Source organism: Apteryx mantelli, chromosome 26, assembly GCF_036417845.1.
Source record: "Apteryx mantelli isolate bAptMan1 chromosome 26, bAptMan1.hap1, whole genome shotgun sequence".
In the NCBI taxonomy this organism is placed as follows: Eukaryota; Metazoa; Chordata; class Aves; order Apterygiformes; family Apterygidae; genus Apteryx; species Apteryx mantelli.
In genome coordinates this window covers 4,464,984-4,484,277 of record NC_090003.1, presented here as the reverse complement: position 1 = coordinate 4,484,277, position 19,294 = coordinate 4,464,984, and the positions used below count along the sequence as shown (strand labels likewise).

At 47.5% G+C, this 19,294-nt stretch overlaps 2 protein-coding genes across 3 annotated transcripts in view; one reads left to right on the top strand and one right to left on the bottom strand.

The window, feature by feature from the left end:
- Window positions 1-12,749, top strand: part of LOC106495554 (tyrosine-protein phosphatase non-receptor type 11-like) — a 62,985-nt gene extending 50,236 nt beyond the window's left edge. For both annotated transcript variants that reach the window (XM_067310961.1, XM_067310962.1), the window contains 13 exons: window positions 2,391-2,583; window positions 2,691-2,810; window positions 3,101-3,214; window positions 3,621-3,717; window positions 4,314-4,393; window positions 5,114-5,269; window positions 6,611-6,742; window positions 6,959-7,113; window positions 7,523-7,590; window positions 8,509-8,660; window positions 8,884-8,984; window positions 10,745-10,864; window positions 11,314-12,749. In XM_067310961.1, the coding sequence (XP_067167062.1) occupies window positions 2,391-2,583; window positions 2,691-2,810; window positions 3,101-3,214; window positions 3,621-3,717; window positions 4,314-4,393; window positions 5,114-5,269; window positions 6,611-6,742; window positions 6,959-7,113; window positions 7,523-7,590; window positions 8,509-8,660; window positions 8,884-8,984; window positions 10,745-10,829 (1,453 nt within the window). In that variant the 3' untranslated portion in view covers window positions 10,830-10,864; window positions 11,314-12,749. The remainder of the gene's footprint in view (window positions 1-2,390; window positions 2,584-2,690; window positions 2,811-3,100; window positions 3,215-3,620; window positions 3,718-4,313; window positions 4,394-5,113; window positions 5,270-6,610; window positions 6,743-6,958; window positions 7,114-7,522; window positions 7,591-8,508; window positions 8,661-8,883; window positions 8,985-10,744; window positions 10,865-11,313) is intronic.
- An 86-nt stretch (window positions 12,750-12,835) lies between these two features.
- RNF223 (ring finger protein 223) lies at window positions 12,836-19,011 on the bottom strand. Its single transcript, XM_013956052.2, has 2 exons — window positions 18,940-19,011; window positions 12,836-15,875 (listed from the first exon to the last, which is right to left on the bottom strand). Exon 2 carries the CDS (start codon window positions 15,835-15,837, stop codon window positions 15,028-15,030), a length of 810 nt encoding a protein of 269 aa, XP_013811506.2. The 5' UTR covers window positions 15,838-15,875; window positions 18,940-19,011; the 3' UTR covers window positions 12,836-15,027.
- Window positions 19,012-19,294: the final 283 nt, after the last annotated feature.

The following is a 19,294-nucleotide window of genomic DNA, read 5'->3' as shown; positions in this document are numbered from 1 at the left end:
AAAGCTGCAGTCTCACTTCCTGAAATGGAGCAGAGGCACTCCCTTTCACGCTATCATGTGAGCCGGCTCGGCCAAGGGGCTGGGAAGTCCCTCCAGCTCATGTGCTCCCTTGCTGCCAGGAAGGTTTCTTTGCTCATTCTAGATTGCAGTGTGAAAAGTGGACAGGCAGCTGCTAACATCAGCAGAAGCTCTGGAAAAGTGGAAACCCCCTTCAGCTGGGTTTCCCCCCTCTTCTCCCGCCAAGGAAAGTCTGGTTTGGCAAGTAAGCTCCCTAAAGGTTTCTTTTTCAGACCACACATCTAGTGGCATCAGGGAGAAGGGAGGGGAAAAAAGGGTCCAAGTCCTGTAAATATATGAAATGACGGTGGTGTCCGAATATAGCAGGATGCGTCAGAACAGCAGTGTTTCCAAGACCCAGGCCTGAACAGCAGTGGTGGTGTTAGCAGGCTCTGAGGTACCTCGCCAGAGCTGGTCTGTCCTGCTCCCTGCAGCAGTAAAACTCAGACCTGTGATCCTAATGCCTTCTCAAGCCTGCAGGAAATGATTTTGCTCTTTAGAGGTCTTCCCAGTCAGGCTTGAAGTGGCTGTCTTTGCAGCATGCCGGGTTGGGGATTCGAAAGGCCCAGCATCACTGACTGCTGTTCTATAAACTTTGTCCGCTTAGGCAAGGTTGCCAAGACATGATGTGCTGCCATTACATTGTCCCTGGAATATTATTTTGAGCCCCCCTGAATTCTTGGCAGCTTGCCTGGCAAGCCAGGACCCAGCATCTTCCAACTGGGGCCCTGTGGCATCTGCTCAGAGCCACTGCTGAGTGTTGATGGAGTGTGGGGATTGAAAGCTCCAAGGCAAAAACAAACAAACCAAACCCCCCTCTGCTTCACTCCAAACTATTATTTATATCTATGGAAGGCTGTTGCAATGTGTTAGACCATGAGGCATTCCTGCCTCAGGTACCTGCTGTGCAGATAGCTGAGACGCACGCTGCTTTGTAGAGCTGCCGTGCAGCAAAGGCCAGGTGGACTGCCTAGCTTGAGTACAGCGCTAGCACAGCAGCGCTGTAGTTTGAGCTGTGGAGGGTATGCCCAAGAAGAGGTGGTGTCGCAGGGCTGCTACAGGCTTCTGACCAAGCCAGCTCACAGGTAGCTTGCATTTTGCTGGGACTGTGGCATAAGTATGTCAGTAGACCAAGAAAAAAGATGGAGAGATCAGCTGGAAAACAGAGGCATGTGCATGCAGGACGTGCGCGGACCAAAAGGTGGCATAACTTACTCCCACTCAGTGAGGCCCGGGAAGAAGTGAGCACAAAGCTCTGCTCTCCCCGCTCCCAGCCTGTGGTCCCAGACCACCACTCCTCTTCAGTACTTTCCTGCTGCTGCCTTTGGGCCACAGGACCTCCAGGAACCACAGGGCTCTTCCTGAGTGGTGTGGAGGGCTTCCAGGTAGGAAGGTAATGGGGTCTGCTCTGCTCTCAGCCTTGCAGCTGGGTCGACAGGTACCACGCAGCAGCCGCTGAGCCAGCCCTGGGTTGTTTGGGGCGGGGGGTGGGGGAGGCAGGCTTCACAGTGAAGGTCCCTTTGGAGCGATGCCTTTCTCGGGACAGCCTGCCTGACTCCGTGCCGAGCATGTTGTCATCACCATCTGCCAGAGCTGCAGCTTATGGGCAGGGCTGGAGTGGTGGGGAGGCATCCTGCATGCAGCAGAAAAATCTGGCTTTGCAGCTCAGAGCAAATGGACAGGCTTTTTCTGCTTTCAGTCAGCTAGAAGAAACAGAAAGAAGCCCCCCCCCCGGTGCTTTCCGGGAGTCAGACCCTGAGCTAAGGGTAGTGACCTGGGAGGTAAACAGCACTAACTACAGCTAGGAGAACTCTTCTGGGGAAAACGGTTCCCAACCCATGTCAAAGCATCTTGTTCCCGGTCAGCATTGTCCCTGCTCTGCATTTGATATTCTCTTACCACAGCCTGCTGGCTCCAAGTATTCTTCTTTTCTTTAATATTTAAAAAAAAAAAAAAAGGAAAACATAGCCATCTTCTAGTAAGATCTGCCAGAATTATATCTTTGGAACTTCATCAGGACCCTGTCCCTTGATGGACTTGCCCCAGATCACACTGTAGTTTAATATTAACATTTAACATTTGGCTGGAGAATTGAGCAAAATCCTGACACTTCCAGCCTCGGGCTGAAGTATTGATGTGACATTGCAAAGTGTTGGGGGAAAGTCACTAGGGACCATTTCTAAAATAACTCGAGTTGGTGTTGTGCTGGTGGGAAGGGCAGTCAGACTGGGAGCTCCCATGAACGCCATCCCAAGCAGAAAGTGCAGCTTTTCTCTAAAGGTCGTGCTCTGTGCATTTCTGAGCTGACCTTGCTCTCTGTCTCTGCTCTCCAGGTGGTACCATGGGCATCTCACTGGCAAGGAGGCAGAAAAGCTCCTGACAGAGAAGGGGAAACCAGGTAGCTTTCTGGTGCGGGAGAGTCAGAGCAAACCAGGAGACTTTGTATTGTCAGTGCTGACAAATGAGGACAAGATGGAGACTGGGGACCGGAAACCACATGTGACCCACGTGATGATCCACTACCAGGTGGGAAATGTGCTGTCCTTGCTCTTCTGTGACAGGAGCTTCATGGGTACCCAAGCTGGGAACTGCACATTTGAGTCTCACTGTGTTTATGTTATTCTTTCCTGCAGCCAGATGGGAAGTATGATGTGGGAGGAGGAGAGAGGTTTGACACACTCACAGACCTGGTGGAGCACTACAAGAAAAATCCAATGGTGGAGAAATCTGGAGCTGTGGTTCATCTGAAGCAGGTAATAGCTGCTGTGGCGTACAGTTGTGGGTTTTGGACTTTCCTATGCTCCTGCAGGAGCCCACAGATCTGCCCCTGCTCTTTGGGAAATCCCTGCCCCAGAACCTCTTACTGGCCATTTACTGGGCTTGTACAACTTCACAATTGGAAGAAAAGTCCCTGGTCCTACATTCAAGGCCTCAGGGATGGACCCAACTCCTGCCAACACTCCGGGGATTCAAGAATTTTTTTTCAAGGGGGAAATCCTCTTTTCATTATTGAAAGTGATTTCTGTCTTCATCTGTTTTTCAGCCATTCAACGCCACACGCATTAATGCAGCCAATATTGAAAACAGAGTGAAGGAGCTGAACAAAATGGCAGATCACAGTGAGAAGGCCAAGCAAGGGTTCTGGGAAGAGTTTGAGGTACAGGATGCTGCTGTGTCCTGTCCTACTTCTGCCTACAAGAGAGGCTCTTCTTATCTTCATGGGAGTATCATGGTTTTCTAGCCTGTGGAGCTCCTCTCTACTCTGCTCCTTCTTTCCTTATTTTTTCTGTTTAACTGAATTATTTCCCACTCCTTTTTCTCATTGCTTTTTCTCATGTCCAAAGCAGTTTCTCCTTCCTAGTACTGTGTGCTTTTTTTGTTCCCTACAGTAACCTATGCCTTCTGCCCCCATTAATTTTCTTATCAAGCTGCTTCCTGGCTTCCTTTCTGCACTCTTCTCTACATTACAAAGCCAAGCAGTTATCTGAAAAAGCCTCTGCCTTTGCCTCTGAGTTCCCCTGTCTGCCCAGAACCATTTGTTTGTATGTGCTCTGCTCCAACAGATGCTCCAGCAGCAAGAGTGCAAGCTCCTCTACCCCAGGAAGGAGGGACAGCGGCCAGAGAACAAGGCAAAGAATCGCTACAAGAACATCCTTCCCTGTAAGGAAACACTGTTTTTGTTGTTGTAGTTTTGTTTTGTTTTCCTCGCCCACATTTCCTGCAGCTTCCTCTGGGGCTAATTAAACCTGCAGACCTTTCTGCTGATAGCTGATTTGGAAAGATGTTGGCACTATCCTGTTAGAGTGGTCCAGTTACTTCATGGCCTTCTCCATCCCCTTTCTATCCTGGTCCTTCCCTTTTGCCTAGGAAACTGATGAAATGCTCTCCACTTTGTGCTGTGAGTCCAGATATGCCTCAGAGCTCAGGTTTAGTTAAAAAGTCATATGGAGCCAGAGCTAGAGCTTCCAAAGAAAACCCTGGGGAACTGAAGCTCAGGGTGGTCTGGGATACTATATAGCACTATAATTTCCATCCAAATCACTAGACTGGCAGCATAGCTGTGAGCCAGGCAGTGTGGATACTGCTAAGCGTCATTACGAGAGCATTGCATTCCCTCTTTTGCAATAGTTACCCATGTGATGGCACCCTGTGCTGGGAGCCACCACAGATGCCCTGCTGTGCCCTCAGCAAACCCCATTCATGCTTCTGGGTACAGCTGTGCCCCTGTGTTCATTGTGGACTCTGTTCTCGTTCAGTTGATACCACGCGGGTGGCACTTCGAGACGTAGATGAGAGCGTGCCTGGGTCAGACTACATCAATGCCAACTATATCAAGGTACTTGGGAAGGGGGAGACGATGGCTGGGGGCTGGGGGTTGCCTTCACCCCAGTGCAGTGTTTCTGGTGGGTGCATGCAGAGCTAGTGTAAGTCTGAAGGGATCAGCCTGTCAGGAACCACTTTATTTCATTGGGTTCAGGCCAAACACTTGATTTTTCTATTGTGTCCCAAGGAATTTCATAATTGCACCATGTCCTGTTTGCTCTTGATCTAAGAATTTATCTCAGTTCCCTCCTTTCTTTACTTGTTCAGGCAGTCCTAGTGGATTGACCCAGGCTCTCTGTTATTGATCATTAACTCTGGGGTCAAATTATAATTGTCTTCTGTAAGCTAAGAGCAGCTTGAAGCTGAATTTGTAGCAGTGCTGCTCCAGTGTTTAAGCACCACCCTTTGGGAAACCTTCAGGGTCTCTTCATTCCAGCCATGTTCACATGCAACTTCTGCAGCTGCCTGCTGGCTGGAGTCTGCTCAGTAATGTGTACCACAACTCATTATGAAGGTCTCTGGAGGCAGGAAGATCATTTTGTCAGCAGCTCAGAAGCTGGTGATGAGAGTGGTTTCTGTCCACGGGTCTGATGCTCAGAGGAAAATAAGCTAGCTCAGAAATCCTGCAAGGCAAGGTGCCCTGGCTTTGCTGCTAAAGGCTGCACTAAGGGAGTTCTAAATTCCTCTCTCTTGGATTGATGGCTTTTTTTTTTTTCTCTCCTTTGCTCCTCAGGGCATCCCTGAAGATGGCAGGAACTCGGAGCACTGCAAGATCTATATAGCCACCCAGGGCTGCCTGCAGACAACAGTGAATGATTTCTGGGCCATGGTGTATCAAGAGAACAGTCACGTCATTGTCATGACAACCAAGGAAGTGGAGCGGGGCAGGGTGAGCACTTGTCAGGAACAGTTCCCAAGCCTGAATGTTACCTGCTCCTTGCACTGACCTGTTAGACTGGATACAAGAACTAGTTCTGAAGTCAGGACTTCAAAACTGAAAGGCTGATGCAGCAACTGCTACATACACCAAACTAGGTAGTTACTAAGGGCTTATATTAAAATGTGAAATGGATTCAGTGATGAAATTAATCCTGGGCAGTCAACCTACGTATATTATCCTGCCTGGACATTTGTATGTCCTTGCCCATAGTGATAGAGGACCCAAGTGAAAATTCCCCTTTCAGAACGGACTTTATTGCAAGCCAGTGTCCTCTTCTGCAAAGGAGCCGCTTGGAGAGGACTGGAATTCTCGAAGTTTTTCCTAGATTTAGAAGGCCTAACTTTGCTTTGCCCTTGACAGAGCACAACTCTTAGAAAGAAAGCTCCTAGTACAAATGATGTTTAGTTAAGCTGTCTCTAGCTAGTTTTCGTGTTATTTCTTCTGTCTTGCAATGTTGCTTTAGCTGTTCTTCAGGAAAGAAACATGGCACTTCCCTCTGCACAGCCAATCTCCCCAGCACCATAAATATTAATGGGGAGTCCCTCATCTGACTTGCTTCAAGGCACTGGAGAATGGCAGGTGGCAGAAGAGAGTGAGGAAGCATCCTTCTTACAGCCAAGCTGCAAAGTAGGGGAGGAGTTGCAAACTGGCTGCATGAAGGAGGAATAAAACTACATGACCTGCATACATTTCAATAGAAGTGGGTTGGGAGGGGCCAGGGAACACAGTGAGATACCAGCCAGAGCCACTTACCGGAAGTACCATCCTTGGTAAGGAGAAGAGATGATTACGATCAGCACTAGCAGTTTTGCTTAGCAATGAGGGCAGCAGTTATGTTTTCAAACAGCCTAGTGCAAAGGTGAGCTGAAGAACCTTGTCTCTCCAGACACACTGGGGTAGCTCTACTCACAGGCCTTCTTTTGTATTGTTAAAGCCACCACAGCCTCCATGATTGGAGGGCAAGAGGGATATTGGCAGACTGTGTAGACCCTCAGGATGGGAGGTTTTGCTCAGGAGTTAAGAAATGACCAGACCAACAGCTCAGGTGCTAGGTGTCAAGACTGCCTTGGCAAAGCAATGCCTACATGAGGCTGGGGCTAGCAGAGGAAGGAGTTTTCCCTAAGGATCACTTCCTTCATATTAGAATGGCCCTTTCCAGGACAGCCCCAGATCAAAGGAAATGCTCTGTGTATGGCCCTCCTTTAAATCTTAACGCTGGGGGCTAGGCGCCCCTTGAATGCAGCAGCCCCCCTGTCTCGACTAATGAGCAGCTCTACCATGTCACTGCAGAACAAATGTTTCCGTTACTGGCCAGACAAGAGCAGCACCAAGGAGTACGGGTGCATCTGCGTGCGAAACGTGAGTGAGCGTGAGGCCCAGGGCTACTACCTTCGGGAGCTGGAGATCTTGCGGACAGATAGGGTGAGTACTCTGCTGCTGTCTGCCCACCATACTGGGAAACGACTGGTGCTGGGATCCCCAGGGGAAGGAGCTGTGACTTCTTTTTTTTTACTTAATGGTCCCATGGTTTAGGTTCTGGGCCATTTTACACCAGCTTTGTTAATTAGAAAGGAAGGAGAAGCCTGTTATTAGTAGGAGTGGTTTTCTGACCAAGCAATGGGCCTCTGCTTCCTGCAGGATGAGCGTCCCAGACTGGTGAAGCACTATCAGTATTTTAGCTGGCCAGACCACGGGGTGCCCAATGAACCAGGAGGGGTTTTGAGCTTTCTGGACCAAGTGAATCGGGCACAGCGAAGCATTCCAGACACAGGGCCGATCATAGTGCACTGCAGGTATGAACCAGCGGGCTGTCAGCAGGGGGAGAGGGGCAACGGAGTGGGTGATAAAAATGTGTGTCTCTTCCTTTTCCTTACATCTACAGCTGGGTCATCACATGAACTGATGGTGGGCGGTTGAGAAACAAACGTGGTACAAGTGTGCATGTGTGAAAAGTGTAGCCCTCCTCCAGAGCCTCACTGGTGAAAAACCAGGGAACAGCAGGCCTGATCTGGGGTTGCTGGCTGTGATCAAGCCTGCTGGACTCTGATCTCCTGAGGGCTCTGCCTTTGGCTCAGTTCGCCCTACAGCAGCCATTCCAAACCTGCCTGGGATGGACCAGGCTTGCAGCTGAGTGTGAGAGCTGAGCTGAGCTGCTCTGAGGAAAGTCTGCTCCTGTAATGATTTTTCCTCTTCTCTCTCCAGTGCTGGAATAGGACGCACAGGCACCATCATTGTGATAGATATTCTGGTGGATATTATACATAGGCAAGGTATGGCTCCCTATTTAATAGCTTTCTCTCTTTGCCTTGCTTTGACTGGTTATACACAACAGCAATATGGTGTAACCCTGCTCTTTTGCACTGAATTAAAAATCTCCAGTCAGTGGGTTTAGCAGGCATAGGCTTGGCCTGAATGGGATGGATTTGGGAGCTGTTGTATTGTGCCCAGCCCACTTCGCTGTAGTCTGAGAAATGGAGCTTGCTCTTTCCATTAATGAAATGTGAATCCCTCACTAAATGGGTGTGCACATGGATAGCCCTTTAGCAGGGGAGATGCTCTCTGTGACACAGCCAAGGAGAATCTTCCTATTGGCATTAGTGAGGCCAGAATTTCAAGGTCTCCTTGAAAACCGTTTTTTATTTGGCTGGAGTGGGACAGGAAGGAACATATTCAAAAAGGGTGAAACCTCACTAGCCGTTTTAGAAATGATTCCCCTAAGCCCTTCTGTACAGAAGGACTGTGACCCTTACCTGAAATGCCAGAGTTACTGCAGAACTCTCCATGGTAGTTTCCAGGGCTGGTCCAGGCGTCTGTAGGCAGGTGGTCCCTCTTCTGCAATGGTTGTATCCATTTCATAAGCTGTCCAAGGGTGGTTAGTCTGAATCTGTAGGAAGTAGGGTTAGAACAGACCTAGCTTCCATCCCATGCCCCCACTCTAGGCAGATCAGCCCTGTCTCAGCCATTCTAAGCCCAACATGCTCTGGGGTTTAAAAAAAAAAAAAGAAAGAAAAAGAAAAAAAAGATCTGGGCAAAGAGGTGTACCAAGTCCTTTGTCACGATATTCCAGTGCTTTGCTGACATTGTGTTCACTGAGATACTGAAAGGTCTTTTCAAAGCTATCTCACCAAAAAGATTTTTTTTCAGCCTCATTCCCACTCCCAGAATCTCACTTTCTCTCTCTTGAGCAGGTTTAGACTGCGATATCGACATCCCCAAAACTATCCAGATGGTACGCAGGCAGCGTTCGGGCATGGTGCAGACAGAGGCACAGTACAAGTTTGTTTACATGGCTGTTCAGCAGTACATTGAGGCTGAGCAGAAGAGACTGGAAGAAGAACAGGTGAGTCCTGTTCGGTTTGGCTGGAAAACCGACAGCAGAACTTGACCTGCACCAAACACCACCACCACTTCCACTCCCACTTTCTTGTTAGAACTCAAATAATGCCCTGAACACATAGAAATAAACTCATGCCTACTGCTCCCCAGTTGGCCTATGGGATCCATTAGGGCCATCTTCTGTCTCTGCTTTGGTAGCTTCTCATTGTCTTTGCTTTCTCTTTCAGAGGAATAAAAGGAAAGAGCGAGACTACTTGAATATCGGATATTCTCCTATGGAAAAAGGCAGAGCCAAAGGGCAACCCCCTTCGCCAAGGGCCCAGTCTGTGTAAGCTGAATGTGTTTGTACTAGAGCTAAGAATTTCTGTGGCAGGAGAGAGAATAGCATGAGCGTAGTCCAAGTGTTTATCTTTTGTTAGCCTGCCTCTCACATCCCTGAAGCCTGAACGCTTTCTGACTAACAGATGAGAATGGCTAAAAATAAACAGATGATCCCACCATGTTGTCAAAGGTGGTAACAGCCCATCTTGCTTGTGTTAGATTTTTGCAGCAGCTTTTGGAGGGGAGAGGAGGAAATAGATCCTAGCCTTCAGTGTCTGGTGCCCCTCTTCCTTTGCCTTGGAGAGCGTGAGCTGCTAGAAAGTGAAATCGGGTTACTGCATTGAAGGAGTTTTACAGCAAAATACAAAGGAAGAAAAGAATAGAGGGAGGTGTATTGGCTTGTATCCCTTGTGGAAAGAAAGCATATGCTAAATGGTATGGGATCCTTATATAAGCAGAGATAAAATACTCCAAACTCTACTTTTCCCTCTTGCCCCAAGTAATGGGATAGCAGTCAGTGATGGGGAGGGCGTTATAAGTTGAAGGTGAATCGGTGGGGACATATGTCATTTATATAATATGAGAGCCTTTGAGCACCCTGAATTACTGTGGATTCGAAATAAAGAATGGCTAGGCTAGGCAGGAGCAGAGGAGTGGGTGTTTAAGTGGAGACAGCAGTGCTGTCTCTGGGGTCATGCATGAGCTCAGAATGAAAAATCCAACTGAAAAAAGGGGAAAAAGGCAGCAAGGTCCTCCCTGGGTGGTAACTGCCAGGAACGCTGGTGCCGTTCTCCTCGTGCGTGGTGTGCCTGGCAGTGCTTGGGGTGCCCAGAGCTGCCCTAGCCTATGCGGCAGCCTGAAAGAATCCCGGGGGGGGATTGGTACCTGAAGAGCGGGAGCGCAGCCTGTGGCCGGGGCCCACCTCGGGGAAGCGCGCAGGGCTCGGGACGCTGCCGCCGTGGGAGCCAGGAGAGGGCAGCAGGAGGCAGGACAGGCGCCGCTCGCTCTGGCGACACCCCACAGAGCGGCACAGGCAGAGCTGCGCTGGTTCCTGCAGCGTATCAGTGACTGGAAAGATCTTGCTCTTGTGCAATGCAGGCTACACCTGGATCCTTCGCGGGCATTGTGAACTTTCCAACTCCCGCTGGATCTAACCAGTTGGGATCTTCCCCTCTAGACTTTAGGAACTTTTCTGTCCTGTTTTAAACACGCAACTTCAGTTGAAACTGGAGCTCTGAATAAACGAGGGCAGGGAAGACTGCATGGGCCTGAGCCGAACAAGATGGGCTGAGTATTGCCCACTCCATAGAACTGTCAGCTCAGGGTTGGATGTCAAATGCTCTTCGGGGATGCTCGAATCTGGCCTTTGGAGCTGCCCTTTCTAAATAAGGCCTATCTGAAAACAAAAACAAACCTCTCCCTTTCCACTGGATTCTGGAAAGTATAGGGAGATTGGATAGGTAGAGAAAATAGGAAATATCATGAACTGTAACCACTGATCCTGCAGAAACGTTGCATCCTTGACGGGCTGACATGTGGAGGAAAGATCATGGCTTCATCTGCAAGCTGTATTCAAACCCAGGAGGGACAGCCCAAGTAGAGGGAGAGAAAATAAGAATAGAGAACAGCGCGGGTATCCTATGTCTCTCTATCTACATGGCTGGGGAGGGAAAAAGGGAGCTTGGCTGGCCCATTACCCTGGCCCTGCCTCTGGGAAAAGATCCAGAGCAGCGAGGATGTTAATAACAAGGCTTTGTTTCTTGACAGGGTTGATGATGAGTCAGCTTCCGTGTACGAGAACCTTAACATCAAAAGCCCAAAGATTTCAGGGATGAGTAACACAGGGCGATAAAGAAGCCGGAGGTGAGCTGTGTGGAGCCTGTACAGGTAGGAATGCTTCCCTCGATTAACTGAGAGTGTCACTACAGTCTATTTACATTGCATTTGACTCAGCGCCTCTTCAGCTCAGTGTATGCGGATCTTGGAGGCTCTGCCTGCATCAGGAAAGTCAGCTTATGCTTTGAAATTCGGCAGAGCCTAAAGGCATGGCTGTGGTCAGCTGCTGGTGGGAGAAAAGGGGGAAAAATGCGCTAATGAGACCTCATTAGGAATATGCGATCATTTTTAAAAATGTTACCATTTCTGGGGGAGAGATCTGTTTTTTGGAGCATTATGTTAGCAAGCTGTCAGACTCTGAGAATGAGACATGTACTACATATACAAACAAGTAGGAGAGGCTCCACGTGCTGGGAGTGTCTCAGCTCCGTGCCATGTCAGTGCACTTCTCCTGGTTATAAACCATGCCCCTCCCTCTTTCTTCTTGTTTTGGAATGCAGGATTTACAGTGTTTACGTCCACCCTTTCCAAGTTTTGCCACTGTGGACAATTCTTTTTTTCTTGCCCTATCTTGCCTTCTCCAAGCACCTTGGATTCAGTGAGGAAGAAAGAAGCTGACTGCATCTGAACGAAGCAGAGCCTACGCCTTAAGAACACACCTCGCTCCAACTTATTCATGAGGCAAAACTGATCCTGTTCTCCCCTGTGTTAGTAGGTTGATATTTATGTGGAAGTGCCTCTGGACATTCATAGGGCATCAAGACTCAATTTTAATGTTTGTTGTTTTTTAATTTAAGATTCTTTATTTTTTACATCAAATTGTTAAAAGGAATGGAAATGATTATTTGCTTAGGAACGTTCCCAGGGTTGCCCACTTAGGGCATTAGTAAAGTGTTAGTACACTTTAATGTTTTCTTTAGGTCAATCATTTCTAAGCTAGAAGTATTTTTAGACTAAATCCTAGAGTAACTTTGCTGCCAGTGAAAGTGAGAAATGGAGAGTATTGCCTGGACCCAGGTATTTGCACCTCCGATTCTTCTCCTCACACTTTCTTTTGGCTGTACCAGCTCTAGCTTTCTATGCAACTTTTCCAAAGCACACAAACAACCCCTGCTGCTGTAGCACAGCAGATAAATGTGCGTGCGCCTGAGTCTGCTAGCTGCTCTGCATGTTGGTTTCATAGCAGAATTGGGAGACAGAGGTGAGCAGCCATGAGTCTGAATGTTTAGGTGGGTCTGAAATCCCACTTAGCTGGCAGGTGCCTGAAAGAGCAGGAAAGCACCTTTGACCATGTGCTGTGCTTAGACACCTCTAGCAAGTAATACACCCTAGAATACTAGACTGAGCCAAAGTTTTTGAGCTGGGCCCCTCTAAGTTTGATGCAGCTTTGTTATTGCCTTGATGCATGACCTTTTTTCCCCTGCAACTGTATGACAAGGCAAGTACTGGGTCTGCTAAGCAGGGGTGCTGTAAGAACACTCATGGTTTGACCAGTGCCGTGAAGATAAGTGTGTTACTGAGTGGAGTATTCCACTTCTGTTGATAATTCTTGGCTTCTGACTACCAGTGCTTCCTGCTATTCCAGCTTTCAGGCTTGCAAATAACTCTTCCAAAGAACCCCCTTTCTGCAAGATTCATTGGTTTCTGAAAGCGTTCTCTGGGGGGAGCCTTGGGTCTGAGTACTGGTGTCCGTAGCTCCAGAGCATGCAGGGGGCTCATGTTAAAGTCATTCTGGGTCTCTGGAAGTGGATGGTCTTGCTGTCCCTCTGCATGGTCAGGGGCATTAGTGCCCTGAGTGCTGAGCAGAAAGGATAGAATGAAAAGCACAATGATGTACCTTGGCTGTATTTCCTGGCTGGCATTCCCAGTCATTTGTCACAGGAACAGGAAACTGTTTATTTTTATTGCACTTTTAATAAATGTTGAATATTCTCAAGGTTTTTTTACTTTCTTTTTAAGTAGTCTGCTCTTTGGGAAAGTGACTGACTGACAGCTGATGTGGATAATGGGGCATCCTGAATGTCTCCCATCCCCAAATACAATAGTTCAAGGTTCTGCTTTCATTTACTTTGAATCTTCCCTTTGACTATGCACAAGTGAGAGGTTCAGCTGCATGATAGCTAAACCCTCAACCTTTGTTTCCAAGTACACAGAGTAAGAAAGGGGAGTGCAGAGGGACAACTCCCCATGAGGATGCTTTGATAGACCTCTAGGAACAGCCCCTGTGGCCCTTGATTGTGACCATATGCATTAGTTTTTATAAGGCTGTTGCACTGAAGATGTAGGGAAACTTATTTCCCTCTCCCCTGCCCTTAAGTCTCACCAGTGGGAGTCGAAGGGGTAACCAAGATGTATGTGACAAAGCACTTCAGCTCTGCTAGTGTCAGTTTGCTGGGCTTAGTCTCCAATGCACCTGCTGCAAAATGGAAGTGCCTTCTCTGCCTTAAGCCTTGGTGAGTCACTTATGCCAAGAACACACTTCAGCTGGTGCTGCGACGATATTCTGTGTAGTAGCAAGCACTTGGGAATGGACAGGATGATACAAGTGAGAATCACTGTCAAGGCCAGTGACTTTGGCAGAAGTTGCTACAGTGGCTGGAGTAGTTTCTGCAGACATGTGGCTGGCACAGGTAATACCTGCCTGCAGCTGAGTATCAAAGGTATTGCAGATACAGGACATGCAGCAGCTTTCCACAGAAGTTTTGCATAGCAACCGATTTGCTGGAAAGTGAGTGAGACTGGAAGCATTTTTCAGCCAGCAGGGAAGAAGTGAAAATGCGCAGTCTTTGTGGCTTCTCATTTTTCAAGTCAAATCAGGTTGAAAGTCAAAACAGGGGAAAGTTGCCCTGGGACAATATAGCCTAGGTGATAGTAAGTACGAACTGACAGGACAAAGCTCTCCACTTGTGAAGGTTTATACAATACTGGGACAGTTGATACACAAGACCAGAGTACGCACGTGCCACCCACTGTAGCTACCATGATCTAGGAATGCAGCTAGACTCAGGCCTGCTAACTGAATGCCTCCAACAGCCAGTAGGAGGGGAAACATGAAGTAATTGCTACAACTTGACACCTTGCATTATATAAAATGTAATTTAATAAATACAGGTATAGTACTTGCATACAATACTGTCTTACATCCATGTGTTAGAATAAACAAGATATAATAATTGTAAGCCTTCTTGTTCGTGAAGACCTTTGTCTAATCACTGCCAGAAGGTCACTGCGTTAAATAAAAATATAGCGTAACCAACGGGCCTGTGTCTTAATACTGACACCCTTTAAGGTCGGGAGTGTAAAACTGTCAAAAGATGGAACTTGTATCATTTTGGCAACAGTTTCTCTATGAGAAGTGTGAAGTTCACTGATTAACTAACACTGAAACTTGAGGGGGAGGTTTATACTGCTGTGTCAGAGTGCCTGTAAGAGCTCACCCTCTTTTCAAAAGGAATTCGCTTCCCCTGTCCAGGAAAGGGGTGAGCGTTTTAAATGTTGTCTTAGGAAAAAAAACAGCAGCCTGGCTACCCTCTTCTGTTCAGAATTTCAGTGGTGCCTTAGCTCATCAGGCAGCTAACACAACTTGGAAGGTGGGTAGCAATAACAGATCTACGTTTCAACAGCAGAAGGCCACATTCAACATTGCCAACATTGAATAACACAGTTGAAATGTTTCAAGTATGTGGAATAAGATTGTTTTTCATCTGTTTATACAACTTTGATATGTATTTACCCTCCCAAACCCAGCTTCTCAGGAATAACCATGTAGATCCTTCAGTTTGCAAAAATAGCCCTTTATTCCCTGAGGGAGCTGGAAGGAACTACTCCCACTGTCATTTGGCTTCCAGCCAAGACAGCATGAGGCCTGTGTGTCACTCTTAACAAACAGTCCTGGAAAAGTATCTGTTGCCCATTGCACGGGTTTTCAAGGCTCTGCTTTCCACAGAGTTAGGCAACAGGAAATTGAGGCAGGTCCTTGGAGCATTACTGGGCTGAAGGCAGTTTGGCAGGCGATCATTTCGGCAGAGCCGCACAGAAGTGGGTGCATGTGTCCACCTGCAGGCACAGAGCGAGTACGAAGAGCAGACCACAGAGCCTGCAAGAAAACTAAGGAATGTTGTCAGGGCGGTAGGTCCTGTTCCTGCCTTCCTGACATGCTGTGCTGGGAGGGAGCTGGCAGCTCTGCTAGGGGGTGGTGAGGGGCTGCCTCGCTGCTACTGGAAAGGCAGTTGTGTCACAGGTGCTGCTGCTGTGGTGTGTTTAGGGGGAAGATACTCTGGCCTGCTCATTGCAACAGTTCTTGTGAAGCAGCGGAGATTCCCTGTTTTCAGGGCACACTGCACTGGCCACAAAATGATGCAGAACAGGATGATGATCAATGCTGAGAGGAGGACTATGCGTTTCCAGTCATCGCACATGTCACAGCGAGACAGCCTTCCAGCTAATCCTGCTGGGGGGGCCTCTGGAGCGTCTGGCTTGCTCATGGCAACATCGATGGAGATGCATGAGTCTGGATTCTCAGGGTCTTCAGATGACTGGCGGCAGCAGAGCTTGGTCCCTTCCATCCAGAGCACCTTCTCCTGCTGGAGTTCAGGTGGCAGCGTGGCAAGGAGCTCCTTGCTGGTCTCGAGTGCTGGAGCACCCTCCAGAGGGATGCTGGTCAGCTGCCTGCAGAAGGGGCAGGGAAGTTGGTCCTCTGGTTGGTTTGGGGGCAGTCCTGTGCTCAGGCGAGCCACACACTCCAAGCAGAAAACATGGGAGCACTGGAGCAGCTTGGGAGTCTTGAAGGTATTGTCATAGGTGTTAAAGCAAATGGAACATTCAACAGGGGAGGTTGGCTTGGGAGACGTCGGGTTTGGAGAGCCTGGCTTGTCAGTTGGGGACCTCGCCTTCCTCTTGCCATCTCCTGGAGAGGTGATAACAATGGGACTGATGGGGATGGGAATTTCACTGGGAGACACAGGGACTGGGCTGGTGGGAGAGTCTGGTGTGTTTGAATGCCATAGCTGGGTGAAGCACGACATGACGGAGCCTGAGGAAATAAACAGAGCCCTAGGAAACTCTAGAAGAGAAAAAAACCACAGCTTTAGTTTTAAATAATGTGAGGACATCCATCACCAGGCCTTTCTTTAACTCTTTAAAAGGACCAAAGAGCAAGTTCATAGCTTCCACTGTGTCCTGAGCCTGGGAGAGACCCTGCTAGAGGTGAAAATGGCACATGCAGCCTATTTGAAGTTGCATGGTGAAGGCAAAGTTAAATGTCCTGCAAAGGAGCAAGCAACCAGCAGAGATCCACCATCCAGCCAAAGCCTTTTCACCAGAAACCCCCTGGCATTATAGATGGGTGCTGTCCTCCCCAGCACATGCCTCCCTTTGGGCAGAAAAAAACACAACAAAAACCTACCCTGGCTGGTGCTTCCCAACACCTGAGAAGGGAGAAGAGCAGAAGACTCCATGAGGTCAAGTAGGGACCTTGCTATGGCAGTCTTTTAGTCTGGGAGGCACTCAGATATTATGGTGGCAGCATGAGCAAGGCCTAAGAGACAGATAACACTATTCAGTTGGGGAGGCAGTAGAGGAGTGAACCTCTCTCCTCTCTGATGTACTAAGACAGAGCTTTGCGCATTGACTCATGGTTCTGCATGCTGCCTAGTGGGCAAGTGAGGCACCGTCCAATGATGCTCTGGGGTGCTGTCTATCCACAGTGGGATCTGAGCTTCCTCATATCACAGCAGGACACAAGAAACGTGAGGAAGCACTAACACCTTGCAAAATTTGGTCCATCCTCTGCCCCCTCTACACCCAAAGAGCACAAGAAGCGCCTCTACCTTGTCACCATGACACAGCAAGAAAAGCAGTGTTGGAGGAAATGGCCTTGGGTACCGGAGCAAGGGGAATTCTCCACTATTTCCTCATTGCTCTGGTTTCCCTAGGGAAGCACAACTCTTCCCTGTCCTCAGCCCTGGCAGAGTGCCAGCATGGCCCAAGCCTTGCTGTGTGCTGCCATGTGCTTTCTGCTTTGTGATGGTGTGCAAGCAGGAGCCTTGAGCTGAATGGCTAATATGTCAGTTCTAGCAAATTGGTTTACAACTGAGTTACTCCAGCCTTTGCAGCACTGTGTTACCTTGAATTCCAATTATTTTAGGCTAGAAATGAAGCTTTGCATGCATTCAGAGCAGTTATCCTGGCTTTTCAGATATTGAGCACTTATTTTTAGCTGAAAACAAGCGTTTAGCTGAGGAAATCCCTAGTAATGGCCAGGATGCTGCACGCCTGGGCAGCATTTCTTTAGGATATGTCACTGAACTGGCTAGGCTTGATTCTTTGCTTTGGGAGATTTAACAATGGCAAGCCAGAAGCGTTCAGAGTGCTGCTGTAATTATAGGTCTCCAGTCAGTCCAGCAATGGCTCACCAGCATTGGCTGGAGATTTCATGTTCTAGCAAAAATGGCTAATTTAGGGTATCAAAAAAATACATATTGCTCACATTGCACAAAAAAGTCTCCACTATTTGAGAATGAAGCATTCTTCCCCTCTCCCATCAGAGCTAATATAGCCAGAGCTGAAATCATCTTTAAGTACCCAGACTACACTTATGAGACAAATCTTGGCCCTCTATAGTTAAAGTGACCAGAACTTGCCTATTGGTTTAAGTACTGCCTTCTTTTTCCTCTCTCATTATAAATGGAGAATTTTTTGTGAAGCCTCTCCTCGAGTTAGAGTTTCAGTCAGAGCCACAAACTTTCTATACTTTCCAGCAAGCTGTAATGTTTGTTTCATGTGTTTTTTTCTGGCTACAGACCACCATGCGTGTTTTAGCACTATCTGGCAGACTCTGATGAATTACAAGTCTACGTGCACTTTGGCACAGATATGAGGGAAAGCTCCTGTTTTGTTTTTGTTTGTTTGTTTGCTAAATGTGTTGTTTCACAGAACTCTGTCACCTAAGAACATGCCCTGTTCTGTGCAGTCGCTCAGCTTGGAGCACTTGTCAGAAATGACTAGCAACAAAACCAGTGGCAGAAGGTAACTCCGGAAAGAGAGAGCCTTTGCTTCTGCAAATGTTAAGTTCCTAACCTACTTGAAAAAAGATGTTCTGCAGGGTTTTTTTTTTTTTTTTTTTTTTTACTACTGTTTGTAACATTACAGCTATCATCGCAACAGCAGTGTCTTGGTTGTAAACTTGAAGTTTAGCCACAACAGTTGTTATTCCATGAAGATACAAGCTTTGGCCTACATTGATTTGGAATATGTCTCCCTTTGCTGAAGGTGATCATGACGCTTTACATGCTTGTTCGTTTCAATGAATTTAGAGTCTGCCTATGTTTCTCAACATCTTCGGTGTTACACGGCACCTTCATCAGACACGAATGATTTGACATAGGTAGTTGACTTAAACCGAGAAGATATGAAGAACGGGGGACAGACTGGAGACATGGAAAAACCAGTTCTAATTCATACTCTGCCACATTGACAAGTCAGCTTCTGCCTGCTTCTTGCACCTCTTTGTGTGTTACCATAGCACTGGTGCTCAGAAAGTTATTTGGGTTTGGGCCGCAGCTAGCACAAGGACCTAGACTTCTCCTGGACACTGCTGCTCTACTACTAAAGCATAGCCAGTTTTTAAAGCTAGAGAGTCCCAAATGAAGATGTGCAGTCTGGAAGCTGAATAGAATTATTTGTTTTGGGGGCTTGGGGCTTTTTTTAGTGCTATATGAGCATGTGATTTTTTTTTTTTTAATACAGAACAATATCTTCCATTGGTCAGACCTCCACAGTCTCATTGCACTTCCATAGAACCTGCTCTTATTTACCCCACAGACAATCTGGGCTTTCCAGAAACTTTGGGAACATCAGTAAATAACAAAACCATTCAGGAGAGATACATCAACTCAGATTCAAAAACTTATGCTTATTTAACTCTGTTAGACAATATATTAAGTAGTTTTACTTCCATGCAAGTTCTAGAAAGTTGCTTTCTACACCATAAAAATTGAAGAAAACACAGTTAAGACAATGGCTAACAGTGTTCTGTAATATGATTTCTTAATGGTATCTTTAACTCAGAGCAACTGAATACCCAGCAAGTTAAAAGAGGTGTATAGTAGATTAAAGTCTATAAATACCTGTTCAGAGTGCCGTTTAGAAGGAGAAAAGCATGTTCTGGGCTCTTGATTTTTTTACCCCTGAAGACTCTTCTCTCCAGAGGATAGCCTTAAGCTCGGGCTCTTTTGTATATATAAGCCTTCTTCTGGCATTCAAGCTCCCCAGTAGCTTTCCGATTTGTTTCCAAGCACAGTAGGTCTAGCAAGACAAGTAACCTCTAACAGCCCCCCGTGTAAAAGTGGCCCTGCCACTGTAATTCAAGTGTCTTTTATACCTTCCTGTCTAGAGGTGACTTACCTGCCCCACCAGTCTTTCCCAATTATCACTGAATCACTCCATTGGCTGCAAGTGCACTTCCACTCTGGGCCGGTTTCT

Excerpts from the sequence above, each read along its gene's own strand:
- RNF223 (XM_013956052.2), bottom strand. The coding sequence starts at position 15,837 with ATGTCGTGCTTCACCCAGCTATGGCATTCAAACACACCAGACTCTCCC.